General features: G+C 37.3%; 2 protein-coding genes across 3 annotated transcripts in view; one reads left to right on the top strand and one right to left on the bottom strand.

Moving 5' to 3' along the window:
- Positions 1 to 22262, bottom strand: part of dgkg (diacylglycerol kinase, gamma) — a 449591-nt gene that overhangs the window by 78466 nt on the left and 348863 nt on the right. The window lies entirely within an intron of this gene.
- Positions 1090 to 22262, top strand: LOC141340811 (uncharacterized). 2 transcript variants are annotated; one of them, XM_073845901.1, is made up of 7 exons: positions 1090 to 1226; positions 3867 to 5362; positions 11751 to 11934; positions 14809 to 15007; positions 17012 to 17589; positions 18163 to 18308; positions 19950 to 22262. In XM_073845901.1, the coding sequence occupies exons 2-7, from the start codon at positions 3918 to 3920 to the stop codon at positions 20752 to 20754; spliced, it is 3357 nt and encodes a 1118-aa protein (XP_073702002.1). In that variant the 5' UTR covers positions 1090 to 1226; positions 3867 to 3917; the 3' UTR covers positions 20755 to 22262. The 2 variants fall into 2 exon arrangements, with proteins under 2 accessions (XP_073702002.1, XP_073702001.1); XM_073845900.1 differs by having other exon boundaries at positions 14806 to 15007.

Below are 22262 nucleotides of genomic sequence, written 5' to 3'. Positions count from 1 at the left end.
TCTTAGAAAGCAAGAAAATTATTAAGTTTAAAGATGGCATATCAAGATGACATATCAAGATGACATATCAAGAAAATCTGACTTTTTCTGTATTTAAGTGCTATAATCAAGTCCCCAGTGCATCTACCAACCCAGAAAATGTGAAAAAGAACAACCCAGTAAATTTTTTGGTAAGCTTTTCTCTGCAAGCTTTTGAAAAAACAATCCACTCAGATTTCGCTCCCCCAGTGACATAGTAAGAGGATCTCATTATTATATTACCGCCCCTTAATCTGCATGCCACCATTTTGTTTTTGCAAGCGACAAAAGTTTGAGCAAAGCATGCTAACTGTTCTGTCTTTGGCTGCACAAAACACTGTTTAGAGTCCCAGCATAAGAGGAGACGAGAGCAGTGGATTTATTCATTCATTTATTTTATATTACGCTGCTGCCACACAGATCTAATATAAACATGTAATTTCTTTCCCAGCTGTTCACAGACATAACCGACTGTTTTTGTAACTCATGTATGTTTTTAACATAAACTTGTGTGTATTTGACAGTTTAAGCGCAATACGACATGAAAGAGAACTTAGTACTTAAATGCCGTGTGACAGCCGCTTAATATTCAAAACCAAACAGATGTTTTGTTTTGGCGGAGTATCTGAGGTAAAAGCTGTAAAAGCACAGCTCTATTCTCAAAAAGAGGGCAGGGAGCAGCAGACCATTTGTATTTAAAGAGACATGCACGAAAACAGTGTGTTTCCGCTTCCACTCAAAACAGGCATTTTCAAAATGATATAATACATGATCTGTGGGGTATTTTAACCTGAAACCTCACATGCACATTCTAGGGACACCTGAGACTCATATTACATATTTTCTTTGTGTGTAAGGAAAAATCCCAATGATGACTTTGTTTTATTCAGAGTGTTTGACTTCTTAACAAAATTTTCTCAGTCAAAGGAAATGCATTTTCTCTGTGAAAACAAATACAAAATCCTCAGCAATACTGCAGGATTCTTTCTTCGTTCTAGAAATTGATTCATATTATTTTTGGATGCCTGTATTGATGTTTTTTCTCTTCTTTTGTAGCTGCCTGTGCTTGAGGTCTCAGCAGTCTGGTGTTGTGGAAGAGTTGTCTACCTCTAATCCAAACCAAAAGAGATTCTGTTGGCTCAGAGCCTGCGAATGAGAGCCTAAAGCAAGCCGAGTGAAGGCGCACACACAGAGTTGATTAAAATGGGGTAAGTTTTTATGACTAACACAACAAAAGACCTATCCTAAAGGGTTTCTCTAACACACTTTTTTTAGCAGAGGCCAGCAGATATAGTATAGCCATATAGTATATATATATTAAGTACAAAATGTAAAATCAATCAGGGAACCTGATTAGTTTGTCATGAATCTGGCTAATCCAGTCCTCAGGTTTGAGTGTCCTTGAATCTCTAGTATTTTGGCTTGGTATGAAGCTATTGTCTCACTGAGAGACTGTCTGCTCTCGCTTTCTTGTGTCTGTAATAGTTCTCCTCAAATAGGAAAGGAAGCATCTGCCTGTCTGTCACACACAGAGAGGACATAGTGGGCCCGGCGTGAGCTGATCCTGTGCCACATGCTCATTAAACAAGCTCCTTATGCTAATTGACTGTTTATTCACACGTCAGCAGTTTTCGAACGCAAACGAAGAAAACCCTGGCAGCGCTATTGAGACAGTGAGTCTAGTCGCCCACGAAGATAAATCCTCCCGAGCGCTCCACTGTACAATTCACAGAAAAACAAAAAGGGGGTTTTCGATCTTTTTATCTCTTAAATGGAGCGTTGAAAATAGCCTCATAATACCAGAGGGGTTTCAATAGCTCCATTTTAATTAAATTGGGCCAAACGTTAATTGAACACCTGAACATGCTGGGCTTCCCCTACTTAAAATCACTAGTTTCCTGCCTTTTTCAATCTAATCGCAATGCCATTGTTGTTCTCTGACAGGCAATGTGAAGAAGATGAATATTCATCTAGATGGATTTGTCCTGAAATTATTGTGGCGTGTTCTTTTGTAACTCCTGGCTTGACCCTGATTTCTGTTTGAGATTACGGGTGGATATTAATATGGCCCAAAGCAAGGCAATTTGTACTATTTACTAAAAGAGAAGCGCTCTCCTAGCTAATCCACGCTTCTCATCTGATTAGTGGAATAAGAGCCCTGGGCGAGTGTTGTGGCTCTCTTCATTACTGTCCCTTCTGATTTTCTTCCCTCTTGGTTTAATGTTTTTAATTCCAGACATAACTCCCCCAACCATTTGATTTGTAAAAAAGAACAAGCCATTTTTAGAATAAGAATTTGATTATACAAGTCAAATTAACTACGCATGATGAGCATTATAATTACTGGAGTAGTTATTGAACTGTTAAACATCCTTGTGTTCGGAAGGATCATTAGATGTGTATACACAGTATACTCCATTTATAAATATGTGAGAAATGTAGAGTGAATTTCATTTTTGCCCCCTTTTAGGGCAGTTTTATAGAGACAGAGAGTGCTATTTGTAGGGTTGTTTCAATGAGATAATTTTGCATTTTCAGAATCACCTAGAGTAATCTTCAGTAGCACATCCTCATGATTAATTTTGAAACCTGGGGTAATTTTAGATCTTATCTGGCATTTTAAAATCCTCAACTGAGCACGTATACCCAAGGATTATAAGTGGAATATATTTCTTACACATTTGGTTCTTTATTTATTTATATTTTTTGACCAAATACGCCATGGAGAAACTATAGGAGCCCTTTTTTGCCACTGAATAAAAAATCTCATAATTCTGAGAAATAAACTCACAATTTTGACTCATGAAGTCAGAAAAGCAAGATATAAAGTCAGAATTGCTGGATGTAGACTTGCAATTCTGACTTTTTTTCCTCAGAATTGTGAGATATAAACTCTCAATTCTGAGAAATGAAGTCAGAATTGCAAGATATAAATTTGCAGTTGTGAATTATAAAGAATAAATAATAAAAAAATAAAGAATTGAAAGATATAAACACGATTTTGAGTTATAAAGTCAGATTAGTGAGATATAAAGTATATATAAAGAGAAATAACTTGTTTCAGAAATGTGAGTTATAAAGTCCAATTTTGAAGAGAAAAAAGACTAATATGTTCTCAGAATTGCGACTACATATCTCACAATTCTGACTTAACTCGCAATTGCGTGTTATAAAAAAAAATCACAATTGGGGGATCTAAACTTGCAAATCTGAGAAAAAAGTCAGTCACTTTATTTCTCACAATTGCGAGTGTATATCCGCAATTCTGACTTTATTTCTTGCAATTTCAAGTTTATATTACATCAATTTATATTATTCTGAGAAGAAAAGTCAGAATTGCGAGTTTATATCACATAGTTCTGAAAAAAGTCAGAATTGCTAGATGTAAACTTGCAATTAAGAGAAAAAAGTCAGAATTATGAGATGAAGTTGCAGTTACCTTTTTTCCAGTTCCATAAGAAACAGTATGCCAGCTTTAAAATAATGAATTATGTTCCATAGCAGTCAGTTATAAACAAGAAAAACCCATTAATGCTGTGTGAAGAAAGAAGTAAACATATTTTTCAAAATGCTAAATTATGTATTTTTTATGTGATTGTACTAAAGCCAAAAGAAATTAAAATAAATTAAAAGCCAAAATATTATCTAGAAAATCTTTCTTTCTTTTTTTACTTAGAATACTGTTAGAGCTTATTACCCTGATGAAAAATATTTTTTTTCAGTGGACCAAATTTGCCAAAAGTCTATAAAAGTCATTTTAGTTTCTTTATCTAATTTTTTACTAAAAACCAATTTTAAACACCAGGTATTTGTCAATTACTGATGTTTTTACTGATGCATTTCTGCAGGGCTGTGATCCCGGTGCTCCTTTCTGGAATAGGCCAGCTATTTCTGTGGCCATGCCGGATGTGAAAGCCCCACAATGTGAGTACTCCCCGGCAGGCTCTCCTGCAGGCTGCAGCATGGACTTGTCCATGGACCTGTCCGTCCTCAGCTCCCCACTGTCTGCTTTCCCTCACCACGCTGTGCCCACCTTCCCTGGCCAGGATGTAGTGCCGGGCCACTGCAACAACAACAATGGTCTGCTCAGCAACTTGGGGGTCTACTGCTCCACCAGCAGTATGCATCCCCTTAAACATCCTGATGGTCAGTCTGGATACGGTACGATGCGCTTTCCACCAGGCTGTGTTAACACTGGTGGCACCAGGCTTTACCGCAGTCTTGAAAACCTGCACTGGGCTGCTGTGTCCGATCCCAATGCGTATCCTTACAGAAGCGTGGACAGTGAGTTTATTCTCCACTGCACTTCTAGCAGCCACTGGTATGATGGACCTCCTCAGGAACCGCAAGTTTACGGCTTAATGCCTTCCCATGACAGCATGGCGATCTACGGCCGTCGAGGAGTGGTAAGGAAGGATATTCCACTCTTCCCACAATGGCTTTTACCTGCGGTTGAGGACTGGGGTTTGAACGGAAATGCTCGAAAGGGTCTTCGAGACAAGCTGCGGCTCCAGAGCACACGTGTGCTGGAGCCCAACAAGCCCTTGCGTCCTCAACCTGTGCTTGGTAATGGACCTTCTCCGTTGTATCCATGCGATCAGGATGTAGCAGTTCGTCCTGGGCTGGCATCATTGCAAAGGAACGGACAGCAACAGTTGAGCGCCCGTCGCATCACCAGTCCCGAAGAGATCAAACAGGAAGCACTACGACGACTGCAGCTCCGAAGGCAACGAAGCACCCCTAACCTGGCACTGAATTCCAGACAGGAGTCTAGTTCCATAAGTAAAGCTTATACCTTAGATCCCATCAGCACTAACTCTGCCCAGTCGACCCCTGAGAGGAAAAGACCCCCGATGGGCCGCCTGCACATACCTACATTTGAGGAGTTTAAGAGAATGAGACAGAAGGAAGGCATCAATAACTACAAGTCCTCTGACAAGCATAGAGAGGAAAGAATACAGACAGAGGAAACGCAAAGTGCTGGAAGGACTGATATTGACGTCAACACAGCTCAGGATTCGAACCACAGTGGAGGGGAGATGTCTGAGCCCAGTTCTAGCACTGAGGTCCCGGGAGGACCCATCTGCACGGGCCCAGTGGCTCGCTCTCCATTACACTCTCAAGCTGCTACAGGAAGAGACGAGGAGACAAAGGGCCCAGCAGGCCCTGGGGCCACAGATGTAGCGGTTGTTCCCTTTCCGCCCCGCAGGGAGAGTGGCGATGGCCCATCCAGCTGCTGCCCGGCAATCCTTCTGGACGGGACAGACCTTTCCAGATACGGAGCCAAAATCTACAAAATGAAGGATGGCTTTCTGGGATCCGCCCTGGACCTTATTAAAAAAAGGTGAGTGGATGGGAGCTGCTGTGACTTGTGCATTCATAGTACTTAAAGGGGTAGTTCATCCAAAAATTAAAATTCTGTCATTAGACCTTTGTTCATCTTTGGAACAAAGATGAAATCAGAGAGCTTTCTGACCCTACATAGACAGCAACACAACTGACATGTTGAAGGCCCATGGTACTTTCTTGAATGCGCAGCAAAGGATGACACGGAAGAGAATAAATTGTTGAATAAAAAAGTATTCTTGTAGCTTTATAACATTAAGGTTGAACCACTGATGTCACATTGACTATTTTAACTATGTCTGTACTACCTTTCTGGGCCTTGAACGTGGTAGTTGCGTTGAATGGGATGAAAACCTAGGTTGGATTCAAATCTGGGTCTGCTATTATATTAAAATGGTTTCAATACAGATTTCCATGGCTGATGACCGACACATGTCTGAGATTAAAATTGAGTAGTTCGCTGAGTATTTCCTCTTTAAAACTGTGGATTCTCAAAGGCTGTCCCAGAAACACGGTTTGAAACTGCCCTTTTTTGCTATGTCACAAACTTCGTTAACCAATCATGTCAATGGAGAGAGTCCTATCATTAGCATGCAAAATATACCAATAGGATTACCAGCACAAAACCAAAAATTAAAAAGAGCAAACTGCTCGACGCTAACCGCTAACTTGAATAATAACCTGTGGCAACAGTGTAAAAGTAGCCCGGAGTCAGACCCACCTCCCTAAATAATGAATGTTACAGTATCTGCTATTGTTGTCTGCTAGTAAAAACATAGTTTTATCACTGATTATCCGTGTTTGGCCATTATATTGCGTTTACTACATTTGGTGGATCAGGAGGCTCTGGCTGGTGTGAGTGGAGGCAAGGCTAATTTGCATATTCATAATCCACATATAGTAAATGAGGCACGAGGTGTTGAGTTCCATTTAAGATGTTTTAAGGCATGAGAAAAAAAATTCACAAAAAAACATTTAAATGTCATTTGATTGATTAAAGATTAGTTTTAAGGCATGAGAAACATTTTTTCACAAGAAAAAACATTTAAATGTAATTTTAATGATTAAAGATTAGTTTTAAGGGATACAATTTTTGACTATAGGGGACTTTAACATTTCAGTGTTATTAAATTAGTAGTGTTTTTAAAGATTAAATGGTTAGCCCATGATTTACTCACCCTCAAGCCATCCTAGGTGTATATGACTTTCTTATTTTAGACAAATCCAATCTGAGTTACATTAAAAATTATCCTGGCTCTTCCCAGCTTTATAATGGCAGTGAGATGGTGTTTCTGTTCAACAGTCCAAAACAAGTCCAATAAAGTGCATGCATTCTTTATAAAAAGTCTCTCTACAAAAAAAATCCTCCTTTTGCACTTCTAATTCATGATCGCTGTTTTGTTTTGCTCTCCACTGCGCTTCTGTGTTCGTCACTTCTCAGCAGCGTATGCGCAACACATACTTTCTACGTCATCCACCCGGAACGACTTCCGTTAACGATAGAAAAGTGATGGCTATGTTATAAATAAGGATATTTTTCTTAGAAAAACGCTACAGGAGGCCTTGGAGCCATGTGGAGCACTTTTTATTATGGATGGATGCACTTTATTGGACTTGAACAGAACAGACTTGAACAAACAGAAACACTCACTCACTGCCATTATAAAGCTTGGAAGAGCCAGGATAATATTTAATGTAACTCTGATTGGATATTGTCTGAAAAAAGAAAGTCATATACACCTAGGATGCCTTGAGGGTGAGTAAATCATGGGCTAATTTTCATTTTTGTGTGAACTAACCCTTTATCTAAGCTTTAGTAGATAATGACAAAGGGAATCTAAATGCAGAAATAGAGGAAATGAGCATGAACAATTCAATATTAAATATTAGTCAATATATAACCAGGATTGACCATTACCAATTAAATAATAAATCTCTATTATCCACTATTTCGATACCACACAGTTTAAATGGGAAAAATGGACATCAGCTGGAACTGTGTAACTCTAGGTTACTCTGTGAAAACAAATCCCATCACAGCTCCAGCACTGTTTGCATCAGCATGTGTGTTATTGATTTATTCTTGAATCTCTCCACATCTTGTATACAGAGAAACAGAGTGAATATATCATTATTGATGTGATTTTTAATGTCTTCATTTACGCCAAGTACACAGTAGCAGATGTGATATTTGCATATAGTGGCATATTCTGTGGTGATTAGCAGGTTTAGCTAAGGCTATTACAACTGATGTTAAATATCCTGTCCTAATCATCTTTGTCTTGTTTTCCAGTACAAAATTACAACCCAGAAAATTCAGTTTTCCTAAGAAGCAAAACTGCAAAACCCTGTTTTGTAGAATTTTAAACATAAACTTAATTGAATTTTGTTAAAGCTTCAGGTAAAGTTATTGTGTTTTATTGCTAAATATTATTATGTTACTGGGAAAACAAAAATAAAGAACCAGATTTTTGCAGTAACAGCAATCAGAGGAAAAGAACTAGATACTATAGTAACAAACCCCATTAATTCCCCATTGATTCACTCAGGCAGTAGATTCTTCAGTAGTTGTGTTGTGTTGTGGCAGTTGTCTGGTTCACACCTGTCCACCAACAGCACGTTTCACACACAGAATCTCACACAAGCGTGAAATATGCGAACCTGACAGAAATTTGGTTAACATAACAGCACATAACTCTGGCCCTGGCAGTCTTCTCAAATTTAGCATGGATGCATAAATCTGTATAGATTTTCCTTCAGCCGCTTTTGCTCCAGACATAGCACAGAGCTTAATTGCTGGTGCGTCAGAAGCTTTTCGACATTACTGAGCCTTTCTCTAATGTTATGTTCCTCCAGGGCAGGAGTTCAATCCGGGCTGTGAACCGTCTAAATATAACATCCAATATCCCAGCTGTCCCGTAGTGCCTCAAGTGAGGGTATTCATTTACTACAGAGCAGCCCGGGGCTTCCAGGTCTTTTTTATGAGACTTCTATATAGTTATTTTCATTTATTGTCTGCTTGATAGAAGAAAGAAGAGCAAGTCACAAGGCAATGCTCTTATTTAAGCTTACAGTCACTTTATCTTATTGACTAGAATAGACACATTTCAAGGGAGCTTATTGTCTTGATGTGATTTTTTTTAGATTGAGTTGAATAAAGGGCAGTGTTTAAAAAAAAAACAAGTCTGTCAGTACACTGTAATAAGTGTCTTTATACCTTGTAATAGATTAGAAAATAATTTAAGAGAAAAAAATCCAATTAATGGCCTCATACAGCACTGCTGAAATGACAGGTAATATATCTGCAGTGCTCTAATGACAATTTCATTCGCGTGTGAAAGACATTGGTTTTATTGCCACTTTCAGACCGTTATATTAATTACTGTCAGTCCACAGCTACAGGTTTGTGAATGAACTTTTCCACATTTTACTGTTAGGATTAAAATTGATATTAGACACGCGTCAGCTATTAACATCTGCATTTTGTGGTTCTTCTTTTCCTAGTGAGATGTCAAGGCTTCTTTGTCTTTGTGTGTTTTCTTTTGAATGCTTCAGAGCTCATGGCTGTGCTGTCAGCACTATTCTCAGATGGCGTCTATGCAAATTTATGACAGTGATGAGCACAGCATTATCAGATTCTGAGGTACTGAAGCATCAAAGGAGATGGAAATTATGTGGAAGGGGCAATTAAGAGCTTATAAGAAATCAATTAAAACACCTGTTTTTTTAAATCCTAAGAGATGTCTGTATATGAACAATAGCTGGGGAAAACAGCTGATTGATATATTTAAAAGTATGTTTATTCAACAGTGAATGTAGAGCCATCGACATTCAGTAACAAATGTCTTTTATACACTGCACAAAAAAATCATGTTGTTATTCACTTTTTTTTTTTTTTGCCTTGTTCTCTAGTAAAAATATTTAAATATCCTTAAAACTATATACAGTACCACTCAAATATTTGTACTTTGCAGTCAGTTATGTCAGTAAAAGTCTCTTATGTTCCCCAAGGCTGCATTTATTTGATAAAAAAATATAAATACTTGACAAATATTTGGTAAAAACTATGAAAGCCTGTTTCCGGCACTGAATAAAAAAATAAAAAAGGTAACTACGCCTTTTAATCTCACAATTCTGACTTTTTGTCTCGCAATTGCGAGTTATAAGGTCAGAATTGCGTGATTAAAAACTTGCAATTCTGAGAAATAAAGTCAGAATTGTGAAATATGTGACCCTAGACCACAAAACCAGTCATAAGGTTAAATTTTACAAAACTGAGATATATACATAGATATATAATAGATATAGAGATATATAAGCTCAAAAAATAAGCTTTCTATTGATGTATAGTTTGTTAGGATAGGACAATATTTGGCCGAGATACATCTATTTGAAAATCTGGAATATAAGGATGCAAAAAAATCAAAATACTGAGAAAATCACCTTTAAAGTTGTCCAAATTAAGTTCTTAACAATGCATATTACTAATCAAAAATTACATTTTGATAGGTTTACAGTAGGAATTTTACAAAAAATCTTAATGTAACATGATCTTTACTTAATTTCCTAATGATTTTTGACATAAAAGAAAAATCAATCATTTTGACCGTATTTTTGGCTATTGCTACAAATATACCCCAGCGACTTAAGACTGGTTTTGTGGTCCAGGGTCACATATATACTCGCAATTAAATATAAACTCGCAATTCTGATTTTTTATCTCAGAATTGCATGATATAAACACGGAATTGGATTATAAAGTTTAAGATTATAAAACTGCCAGACAAAGTCGCAATTCTGAGATAAAAATATTTGCTAGTGAAAATTGTGTGATAAACTTGCAATTGCAAGACAAAGTCGCAATACTGAGAAATAAAGTCACAATTAAAAAAAAAATTAAGTCAGAACTGCGAGATATAAACTCAAAGTTCTGACTTTTTTAATATCTCGAAATTGTGACTTTTTCTCACAATTGCAAGTTCTTAAGTCAGAATTGTGAAATTTAAACTTGCAATTTTGAGATCATATCAGATCCCTTAAAATTTGACTTTATAACTTTCAATTGCGAGTTTATATCTTAGAATTCTGAGAAAAAAGACAATTCTAACTTTATTTCTCGCAAATGATTTTTGAATTTCAAAAAAAGTCAGAATTGCGAGTTTATATCACCCAATTCTGACTTTATATCTCACAATCCCAAGTTTAAATCTTGCAATTCTGAGTTTATTGTGAGTATATATCTCGCAAAAAGAAAAAAGTCAGAATTGCAAGTTTATATCACGCAATTCTGAGAAAAAAAGTCAGAAAAACTCACAATTCAGACTTTTTATAACTCACAATTGCAGTTAATATCACGCAATTCTGACTTTAGAACTTTTAGTTGCAGGTTTTTATCACGCAATTCTGACAAAAAACTATTGAGATAAGAAATACTTTTTTTATTCAGTGAAGGAAATGGACTTCCATAAAGAAATGATTTAAATGATTATTATTTGAATAGATTTTAAATGTAATTTATTCCTGTGATATCCAAGCATGATTTTCAGCAGCCATTACTCCCGTCCAGAAATCATTCTAATATGCTGATTTGGTGCTCAAGAAACAATTCTTATTATTCATGTTGAAAACAATAGTGCTTAATATTTTTGTGGAAACCATGAAACATTTCAGGATTCTTTAATAAATAGACAGTTCAAAAGAACAGTATTTTCTGTAACATTATAAATATCACTTTTTTAGCAAATGAATGTGTCCTAATCATTTCTTTTAATACTTACATATCCCAAACATTTGAACAGTAGTACATTTACCTCAAAAGTAGTATTTATGTAAGAAAATAATTTATTTATTTTTATTTTAAGTAAGATATATATTTTTTTTCTTGTAAATCCAAAACATAAGTTTAAAATTGACTTATGTGAGATTAACAAGAAAAAAGAATAACATTTTCTGAAAACATTTTATCATACAAAATAATTTACAGACAAACAAAATAAGAGATATTTTCTGAAATCAAACCTTATCATACACAGTTTGACTGGTCTATTATGTGCTGTTATTTATTCACCGGCTGCGGTGTGTGGGGTCATCCACGGATACATAGGCTCCTTTTCTACTTCGCGCACACACAGAGGAATCTAAAAGATTGATTGTGCTTGTTTTCCGATTCGGAGCCCTGCAGCGAGGAGTTCAGGTGTTAATGTGAATTGATGCGTCTAATTGCTGTCCTCTGTGAGCCCCTCTGGTCTGGGGGGGCACCGGTCCTCTCAAGGGGGATGGGGGTTGACCGCACGGCACGTGTAGGAGCGGAGAATCAGGAATTGTAATTCCAATTTAACACTCCCATTTCCCTCCCTTTGTGTTCTCTCTCCCTCTCTCCGCTCCAGCTGCAGTGCAGAGATTGCAGCCGAGACTCCCGTCCGACTGTCGCGTGAGCAGAATGACGTCACTGACATCACCGCTCCCCAGCCCAGCCATCAGTCTGCCCACGTTGCCATGACAACGTCGGCCTGCGGAGAGGAGGCTTGCACCGAGCCCGCGGGACAACAGGGGAAAGCGGCGACAGAATGCGTAAGGAATGCTGCCGTCTCACGCACACCTCTGAATATCACCTCTGAACGAGGAAAGCAGGAACTGTCATACGTGTTCAGGGAGGCTGAGGTTGCAGGAGAATCTGCACGGTAGAGGCGACTGCAGACATGCAGCGGAGCGTGCAGAGCCGCAGCTAAGAGCAGCACGCAGGGAGGATTAGAGCCAGGTTTCATGGTGGTAACTGCTTTATGGTTCTTCTGTGTGGCAGGTTGTGTGTTGATGCTCACTGCTGCTTGAGATGCCAGCCAGCTCTTCATTGCGCCACATTCATTCACGCCACATAGCTGGCTGTATGTTTTTATGTTTTTAAGGTTAAGGGTGATATCGAGGAACGCTGGCATTCATGTGCAATGTTGCTATGATTCAATGGCCAGCCGTTGCGCACAGGCGCTTCTTCCGTTTTTGCATTTCTGTGTGTTTTTAATTAAGATAACAGCTGGCTTATTAATTATTCTGTACGTCACCTGAAGCCCAGGTGTCTTGTTTCTCGTGCATTGATAGCGCTTGAGAACCTAATGCTGACGAGCGACCTTTTGAGGGTTTTACGCTATAGATTTGTGTTTGTAGCAGATGCATTTGAAACACACCATGTACTGACTTTTTGGAATGACAGAGGTTTAAAAGTTGAAAGGTTATCAGTTATGTCAGTTGAAGCAGATGTAGTCGGCGTGAACGCCTTAAAAGAAAGAGATATAAGAGATATTTGCGAGATACAAACTCGCATTTGCAAGAAATTGCCTTGAATTAACTCACAATTCTGACTTTATAACTCACAATTGTGAGTTTATATCACAATTCTGAGAAAAAAGTCAGAATTGAGTTTATATGCAATTCTGAGAAAAAAGTGACTGACTTCTGACTTTATAACTTGCAATTGTGCGTTTAATTCACGCAGTTCGTAGAAAAAATGTCAGAATTGTGAGTTTTTATCTCGCAATTCTGACTATAACTTGCAATTTCGAATTTATATCATGCAATTCTAAAAAAAAGTCAGAATTATGAGTTTATATCATGCAATTATGAAAAAAAGTCACTACTGCATAACATGGAAGATATTGTTTTATTCGCAAATTGCGAATTATAAAGTCAGAATTGCAAATCTCGAAATTGTAACTTCTTTTCTCAGAATTGCGAGTTTATATCTTGAATTTTGACTTTTTTAACTTGCAATTGTGAGTTTAATTCACACAGTTCGTAGAAAAAATGTCAGAATTGCGAGTCTTTATCTCTATTTTGTTTAACATTGACTTTTTTCTCTGAATTGCTTGATATAGACTCGCAAATTGCGAGTTATAAAGTCAGAACTGCAAATCTCGAAAATTGTGACTTCTTTTCTCAGAATTGCGAGTTTATATCTTGAATTTTGACTTTATAACACACAATTGCAAGTTAAGTCAGAATTGTGAGATATGAACTCTCATTTCCAACTTTTTTCTTAGAACTGCGTGAACAATTGAGTTATAAAGCCAGAATTGCTTAGAATATAAGTTTATATGACGTAATTGTGACTTTTTCTCAGAATTGTGAGGTTATAACTATAATTCCGACTTTATAATATGCAGTTGTGACTTATTAAGTCAGAATTGTGAGATAAAAACAATTCTGACTTTTTTGCAATTGTGAGTTCATATCAAGCATATCTAAGAAAAAAGTTGAGTTGTGCGTTTATACAGTATCTCGTAGTTCTTTATAGACTTTATAACTCGCAGTTGTGAGTTACCTCACAATTCTGTGAAAAAAATGTTGGAAATTGGCTTCCATAAAAACAGTAAAACTGTGAAATATTATGTATTTATATATATTTTAAATTTAATTTATTCCTTTGATGGCAAAGCTTAATTTTCAGCAACCATTACGCCAGTCTTCAGTGTCACATGGTCCTTCAGACACTGACCCATTGACAGAAACCATTTTAACACTGACTACCATTTTATGGACAAAAAAAACAGGGATATTTCTCAAAATGTCATATTTTATGTTCCACAGAAAAAAGTCATACAGGTTTGGGAGCAACATAGGGTTGTGTAAATCATGACAGAATTTTGTATTTGTGGGTAAGCTGTCCTGCTAAATAGTGACTTTAAACCATCCGGCAAGCCGGTTTTGAAAAGGAAATGGGTTTTTGAATTATTTCTGTTGAGATACACTTTTTGTAGTCTGTCAATAGACTTTTTAATAAACAGTAACTGGGCATGAAAAGCCACAGCAAAGGATTTTCCACTTACCACCATTACAATATATTAAAAGCTTTGGTAATATGACACCCTCTGGATGTACCATGATGCAGAGACTCTGATCGATGTCTGAAACAGTTAGTGGTTCCATTAATTCTCATATGTGCTTAGGAATCAAATCTGCCTTTATTGAGGTTTTACACTATTACACTCGCGATAGGATTGGATATGACAGGTTATGTTTGGCTGTGATTGGTTCATGCCATAAATCCCGCCTCTTGTGTGAATGAACAATATAATGGCATTAATGGGAAGACTAATTGAAAAAAGTGAGTAAACAGCTCACACACTCAGATTTAATCATGTTGTTATGACAAAATACGACTTGAAATGGCCTGAAAACATGATCTGTGGGAGTTTTTAAGTGAGTAATCAGCTTGGTGAAATTTAAGGTAAATCTTTGTGTCTGTGATCAGTATTTACCGAGCTTTGATGACTGATGATCCGGAAAATTCAAAAATAGTTAAAAGTTCTTAAAAGTTCACTCTGCCTCCATTGAGGTTTTACACTCTACAACTCTCCCCTTTCAAACACACACACACACACACACATGCATATATTTTAGACCAGTGCTCTGCCATGTGCCATGTTGATTGACAGATCTTCATCCTATCAGCAGGTTTCTGGGGCGGGCTGCAGACGCTCCAGCTCAGACGCGGCCTATGAGCTGGCTGAGTCAGTGAGGGCCCAGCGTGAGTGCCGCCTGCGGCCCCACTACAGCGACCCCATGCCTGCAGACGCCACCAAGCGTAAGCAGCTGGAGATGAAGATCGCCGCCGCAGCACGTTTGCACATTCACCGCAGAGACAGGGACAGTGGTAAGACTCTTTTAACCGCACTAAGCTTACAGTTCTTGCTGTAAGTAAATTTAACTCGTGTCCTAGTTTTGTACTCACAATACTGACAATTTTTAGGCTTGTCTGTAACCCAAGGGTATCACTTTAGTACTCTGCTTTTACTAAAACCTGGCCTTAGGAGGCTTTTACTGTAGGTCCGTCACATGCATGACCACTACCCTAAGGACTGCTTTTATCTTTCTGAACTGCAGCATTCATACTGAGTTTCTGTACTTTGTTTTGTTGTTTATAGACTTAAAGGCAAATGCATATCTATTCTTAAATTAGGGGTGCACACTATACTGTATGAGCACAATATTGGTTATTTTCCATTATTTGTCCTTTTTTGAGTGTATCGGTATTACCAAACATTCAAATACGCAATTGTTTCTAACTATTTTAAGATTGAGATAATCATGTAGCATTAACTATCTATCAAAAGGAAAAGTGATAGATTATGGCAAATACTTAACACTCTGAGCTCTGTCCAGAGCATCGTCCTCTATTATTATAAGCAGTTGTGTTTTTCTGTTACAAACAGAATCATTTGGTATAGCTGATTTAAAAAGAAACATTTTATATAAGTATAGATTTTAAAAAATATTGATTTATCATAACTGTCATTTATCTGATATTATAACATTAAAATAATTTTGTGTTTTTTATTTATTCTGCAAATAGTGCAAAGAGCCAATCTTACCAACTCTGCCCAGTTCTCAGGTATTTAAAATTTTAGTGCGAACAAGATGCTATTTGTTGCTATTTACACATTACATCATTCAAAGGTTTGGGGTCAGTAATTATTTATTTATTTTTAAAATAAGATGCTGTTCACAAAAATGTATCACAGTTTCCACAGAAATACTAAGAAGCGCAAAATAATTAAAAATATAATTATTGATAATAAAAATATTAATAATTTCTGAAGGGTCATGTGCCACTGAAAATTGGAGTAATGACTACTGAAAATTAATCTTTATTATCACAGGAATAAACTACATTTTAAAATATATTACAATAAAATTGCATTTTCAACTGCAATAATATTTTACAAAAATAATGTTTTTTGTTTGTTTGTTTTTTATCAAATCAAAATGCTACCTCACTTTTTTGAGAATCATTCAAAGATCTAACAAACCCAAACTTTTGAACGGTAGTGTATACTAAAAGTATCTAACATTTTTTATTATAAGTATAGCTGCCAAATACACTACCAGTCAAATTTTATGTTTATGTTTATGTTTTTTAAAGATGTCTCTTCTACTCTCCAAGCCTGCATTTATTTGACAGCAAAAACAGTAACATTTTTAAAATATTTGTACTAAAATATTTAGTTCTTTTAAAATAACTGTTATCTATTTAAATATATTTTAAAATGTAATTTATTCCTGTGATTTCAAAGCTGAATTTATAGCATCATTACTCCAGTCACAGGATCCTTCAGAAATCATTCTAATATACTGATTTTATTCTGATTTGCTTCTCAAAAAAACATTTATTATTATGTTGAAAAACAGCTGAGTAGAATTTTTTCAGGTTTCTTTGATGAATAGAAAGTTCAGAAGAACACCATTTATCTGAAATAAAAATCTTTTGTAACATTATAATTGTTTTATAATAACTTTTGATCAATCTAAAACACCCTTGCTAAAAAAAGTATTAATTTCTATAATACTATAATACATAAGGTTTTTATTTCAGATAAATTCTGATCTATGGATCTTTCTATTCGTCAAAGAATCCTGAAAAAATATGTACTCAACTGTTTTAAATATTGATGATGATAATAATAATAACAAAAAAATATATATTTTGTTTTACCTCTACTGTTCCAATGTATGTGACTTTAAAACAAACATTTTAGGGTTTTTTACTGTTTTATTAGACATTTTTGACTTTTTGAATCATCACTACATTATTAATGTAACTATTGTTATGAAATTCAGAGAGCTGATCTTCAGAGGTTTGTTTGTTCTTTGTCATCAGTGCCTAGCACAGCCAGGGGCCGCTCGGAGCCCAGAGGTGAGGAGAGGAGCAGGGGCCTGGGTGTGAGCCGCACCGCACAGCACCGCTGGAGTACCGTCAGCAGCCTGAGCGCAGACAGCGGTGTCGTAGGCTTGAGTGATGAGCGTGAAGATGAGGAAGAGCCTCGTCGTACCCGCCACAGTGCCGGAGCCGAGGTGGAACGTGTGGACAGCGGTATCGGACCCGGATTGGCTCGGGGCTGGAGGAGACCCTCGCCGTTCCTCAGGCACTGGGATGTTCAGCAGCCCTGTCCCGATTGCGGACACAAAGAGGGTGCCCGCGAAGAAGGCATGTGTGAACGCTGCTCCAAGCTACGCACAGAGCGCAAAGAGGCCATCCTAGAGTTTCTCAACACTGAGTCGAGTTATGGAGAGGACCTTCGCATCATCAAGGAAGAGTTTTACTGCCCCATGCAGAGTGCAGGGCTGCTCACAGCAGAGCAGCTCACCGTGGTATTCGGCAACGTTCAAGAGCTCATTGATGTCAATGACAGGTTCACAGAGCACCTGCAGGACAGCATTGATCAGGCTTTTGATCAGGTAAGGAATGCTAGTAATGGAGTGGCATTTTGCCAGGCTAGTATGTGGCCATTTCAACATTAACATAAGAAATGTTACATGAGCACCAAAACCAGTCATAAAGGTAAATTTATTCAAATTGAGTGAGATCACCTGAAACCTGAATAAATAAGCTTTCCACTGATGTATGGTTTGCTAGAATAGGATATATTTGGCTGAGATACAACTATTTGAAAATCTGGAATCTGAGGGTGAAAAAATCAAAATATTGAGAAAATCACCTTTAAAGTTGTCCAAATGAAGTTCTTAGCAATGCATATTATTAATAAAAAATTAAGTTTTTATATATTTACAGTATCCTTTTGGAACATGATCTTTACTTAATATCCTAATGATTTTTGGCATTAAAAAAAAAAACGATCATTTTGACCAATACAATGTTTTGTTGACTGTTGTTACAAATGTGGTCCAGGGTCACATATTAGAATGATTTCTGAAAAAATCATAAGACTGGACACTAAAGACTGGAGTAATGGCTACTGAAAAGTAATAACAATGGTAAACCTAAATAAAACGGTGACTGTCTCCATACAGGGCGATGAGGACCTGCAGACTGTGTGCATTGGAGAAATCTTCTTGGAGTTTGTCAACATGCTTCCAGCGTTTCAGACCTACTGCCTGCAGCAGTCCACATCTGTGAACATGCTCAACACTCTGGAGAAAGAAAAAGAGCTTCTTAGGTACACAAAATATATAATATAAACTGCTTAACTGCTTTCCCAGTTTCATTGAGTGTTACAAATAAAGGTAGTTAAAAGGATAGTTGACCCAAAAATTAAAATTCTGTCATTAATTACTCACCCTCATGTCATTCCAAACCCGTAAGACCTTCGTTCATCTTCAGAACACAAATTGAGATATTTTTGATGAAATCCGAAAGTTTTCTGACCCTGCATAAACAGCAACATTACTACCACATTCAAGGCCAAGAAAGGTAGTAAGAACATTGCAAAATAGTCCATGTGAAATCAGTGGTTCAACCGTAATTTGCGCAAAGAAAACAAAAATAACATCTTTGTTCAACAATTTCTTCTCATTTGCATCTGTCTATGCTCAATGATGCTTTAGGGGGAAGAAAAAACTATGCAATAAAGGCACAATATGTAATTTTTGCTACTAGACAGTGCATATTCAAAATAAACAACAAAACAAAGGCGAAACGAGGCCACTGGAGTAATTGCTAATGAAAGACGTTCACAAACTGCTGGAAAGCAGCAGAGTTTTTATTATGCCACAGTCAACTGCTTCCGCTCCTTCAAGTCATGCATATGTGGGGTAAAACAGCACTGTTTTATCATACTAGATACATTTAATTGTGTTGAAAGTTCTGTTATAATGCTACTCTGTTCGTTCGTCACCTGTCTAATACAACACATAACAAAATAAAGAATCTTTTCATGTTTTTAACAAAATAAAACCAGAAAATCAAGAGTGTATGATGTCATTGGCAGGCATGACACTACTTAAATTCTTATTTCTCTGGATTTAAACATTCATGGAAACATTTAAGAGTAATGTAAGTACACAAGTCAACAAAACACTATTCTAGTGGGTTTTGGATATTTTTATCAAAAAATCTTACATATTGTGTCTTTAAGAGCGAGGGGTGTAAACTTTTGAACAGAATGAGGATGTGTACATTTTTTTAATTTGCCTAAATATCATATTCTTTTCATTTAGTACTGCCCTTCAGAAGCTACAGAAGACATATTCATATTTCATATGCCCAAGAAGACAAAAGAAGTTAAATTTACTTCACCCCCGGCTCTTTAATGCATCGTTTTTCCTTCTGAAGCATCAGTGAGCATTTGAACCTTCTGTAATAGTTGCATATGAGTCCCTTAGTTGTCCTCAGTATGAAAAGACGAATCTCAAAGTCATTGTTGGAAAGGGTTCAAATACACAAAAATGCTGAAAAACCAAAGAATCCGTGGGAACTGACAGATTTTTTTTTTGAAGAACAGTGGCCAGTTTCCCCTAAAAAAGAGAACAACTAGAACAACATGAACAACTATCACAAAAAAAAAAAAAAAAAAAAAAAAAAACAGCTGTTCATTCAGGGTTACAACACTGTATTAAGAATCAATTAAATCAAGTGTGTGTAAATTTTTGAACGAGGTCTTTTTCAGAAATTCAACTATTATTTTCTCTTGTGGACTATATGTAAATGTCTTTTATGAGAAATATATTATTCAGGTCAGTACAAAATAAAAAATAACATGCATTTTGATAAAATAATAAACATTTTGCAGATTCGGCCAGGTGTATGTAAACTTTTGAACTCAACTGTATTTAAAACTTTGCTCCTTTACATCCCTCAGGATATTCCTCGACGTCTCCCAGAATGACAACACTGCACTTAGGCGCATGAACCTCCGCTCCTTCCTCATGGCACCGCTTCAACGTGTGACCAAATACCCATTACTGCTAAGTCGCATCAGCAAGGCCACCAACGAGTGTCACCCAGACTACTCCCGCTTAAAAGAAGCCAAGAGCCGTGTGGAGTCCCATCTAGAGCACATCAACATGAAAACCAAACAGGAGGGAACCGCCACGTGGTCCTTACGCTCTTTCCGGCGCGACAGCCGCAAGAACCGAGAAGTCATCAATATTGAGATGAGAGAGCTGTCGATGAAGACGGTGGGCTGGACACGAGAAAGCACACGCTTCATCATGGAGGGGCCGCTCCAGTTAGCGCAGCCCGCTGATGGCCAGTGGCTCAAGAAGGGAAGCAAATCCCTCAAATTCCAAAACGTTCAGAGTTTACTCATGGTACGCACTCTGCGTAACGCAGACACAGTGACCGAAGGGAGTCTGGAGACTTCGGAGACAGTGCAGGATGGTGTACTGGTGCTCATCAAAGACAAGAGCAGCGGGAAATTCACTGTGTTGCGCGAACCAATCCGACTGGCGAACTGCGTGGTGTCCACCGACCCCGACTGTGAAGACACCTTCGAGGTGCTGGACATCCGACGTGAGGCCTTCGTTTTCCGTGCCTCAGATAAACCTCGCACTCAGCAGTGGTTTCACCAAATCAAGAGATACGCTTGCGATTTGGGATCCTGGAGAAAGAGACGTAACGCTCTTCCAAATATCATGATTAACACGACCCAGAGCCGGTCCTGAGACTGAGCCCTCTTCCCTTCCCAGAAAAAACTCTGATGTAAATAACAATAATAATAAAAAAAAATATTTTGTTGAGCGAACAGTATTTGTGTGGGGGAACCAATCACCAGTGGACTTTGCAAGGTTTTACTGTGATTTGACTGATAATTAATAGAAACTGCAAGAGGGCACTTTGTATGAGATTTGGGAAGAGGAAAAAACAATGTCAAGCAAAAAGTAATGCCTTTCGGCATACCAAAATGAGGGCCTTGTTTGGCACCTCACTGCTGCACTTGTAAAACACTGATTGTACAACCAGTTTGCTACTGAGAAGAAATGTTCTCGGTTGTGAAGTGGTATTTGTGATAAGCATGAGGGAACAAGTTTGTGACTTTATGTGGAGTTTTTAGTATGCACAACCGAGTGGAACCCTGTGTTTTGTGTGAAGACTGAGGTAAAGCTGTTTTGTTTTCGGATCATTGTAATCTCTCTCTTCCGTTAGCATCTATTCCCACTGCCATTCAGGAGCAGTTCTCATATGTGTGCTGGTTTACAAAACAGCAATAATCTTCATTGTATTATGTAGCGGCAGTCAAGCTGTTTTTATTCACAGGTACCCATATTCTTGTGATCGGTGATGTAACAAACATGTTTTGGTATGTTTTCTCCACAATCTAATGAGGGTGTAGCATCAGTCTAAGCATCAAGTATTGTCATTGCCACATTATGGTTATGCTGAAACCATCTGTGGCTAGAAACCAGCTCTTCAATTAGAAAATGTCAATTAGATGTTTTCCCCCCTAAATTATGTAGTTTATAATTACATTTTTACTTTCCTTTGTAATCTCTGAGGGGGAGAAAATATGTGCCTTTGTTTATTTCATACTGAATGAGTCCTGTTTGTTCAAGTTTTCCTCTGCGTTTACCTACAAATCAGGCCTTATGTCAAATTAAGAAAAAGAGATGTAATTTTTCAGTAGCTGCTATTATATTCCGACTTCCCCGTTGATATACAAGACTGTGCTTTATGACGACTTGTTAAATGTTAACTGTTTTTGTTTGATGCACTTTAATATGAAGGTCCTGAAACTGGAGCGAGGACATTGTTCTGCAGTTTACAAAGCTTTACTGTACTTTGTTTTCAAGATTGTTTTAGCTTTAAGAGAAAATGAACCACAGTTGACTTCAGCAATAGCAATCAGCCACATTCACAGTCATTCTGGTCTCTGTGTGTTTCAAGTCAATACTGATGGATCGTTGCTATCACTGGATTTAGGCTTTTAGGTTTCAACATGAATATTTACTGGGGGGTTTTCCAATGGCATTGATACTGTTAGAAATATCATATTGTAGCTTCCACATTACACAATGAAGAGTTGAACCTGCCAGGATTGAGACTTTTAACTGAGACCAATCAAGCTGTTAAATACTATTTCCATTCTTAAGAATCCTAATTTAATTTTTTATTTTTATTTTCTGTTGTGTAAAATATTGTGAATTACAATTAAAAATGACAAGTATCCATCTCT

The sequence above is a fragment of the Garra rufa genome, chromosome 8, assembly GCF_049309525.1.
Source record: "Garra rufa chromosome 8, GarRuf1.0, whole genome shotgun sequence".
NCBI lineage: Eukaryota > Metazoa > Chordata > Actinopteri > Cypriniformes > Cyprinidae > Garra > Garra rufa.
Note: the sequence above shows the minus strand (reverse complement) of the source record. Positions and strands in the feature narration are given on the sequence as shown.

Bases quoted from the DNA above. Each gene is read 5' to 3' on its own strand.
- LOC141340811 (XM_073845900.1), top strand. From the start codon at position 3,918: ATGCCGGATGTGAAAGCCCCACAATGTGAGTACTCCCCGGCAGGCTCT. The intron at 11,935-14,805 runs GTAAGGAATGCT...TCATCCTATCAG, and splicing joins GGAAAGCGGCGACAGAATGC to CAGGTTTCTGGGGCGGGCTG. The intron at 15,008-17,011 runs GTAAGACTCTTT...CTTTGTCATCAG, and splicing joins CCGCAGAGACAGGGACAGTG to TGCCTAGCACAGCCAGGGGC.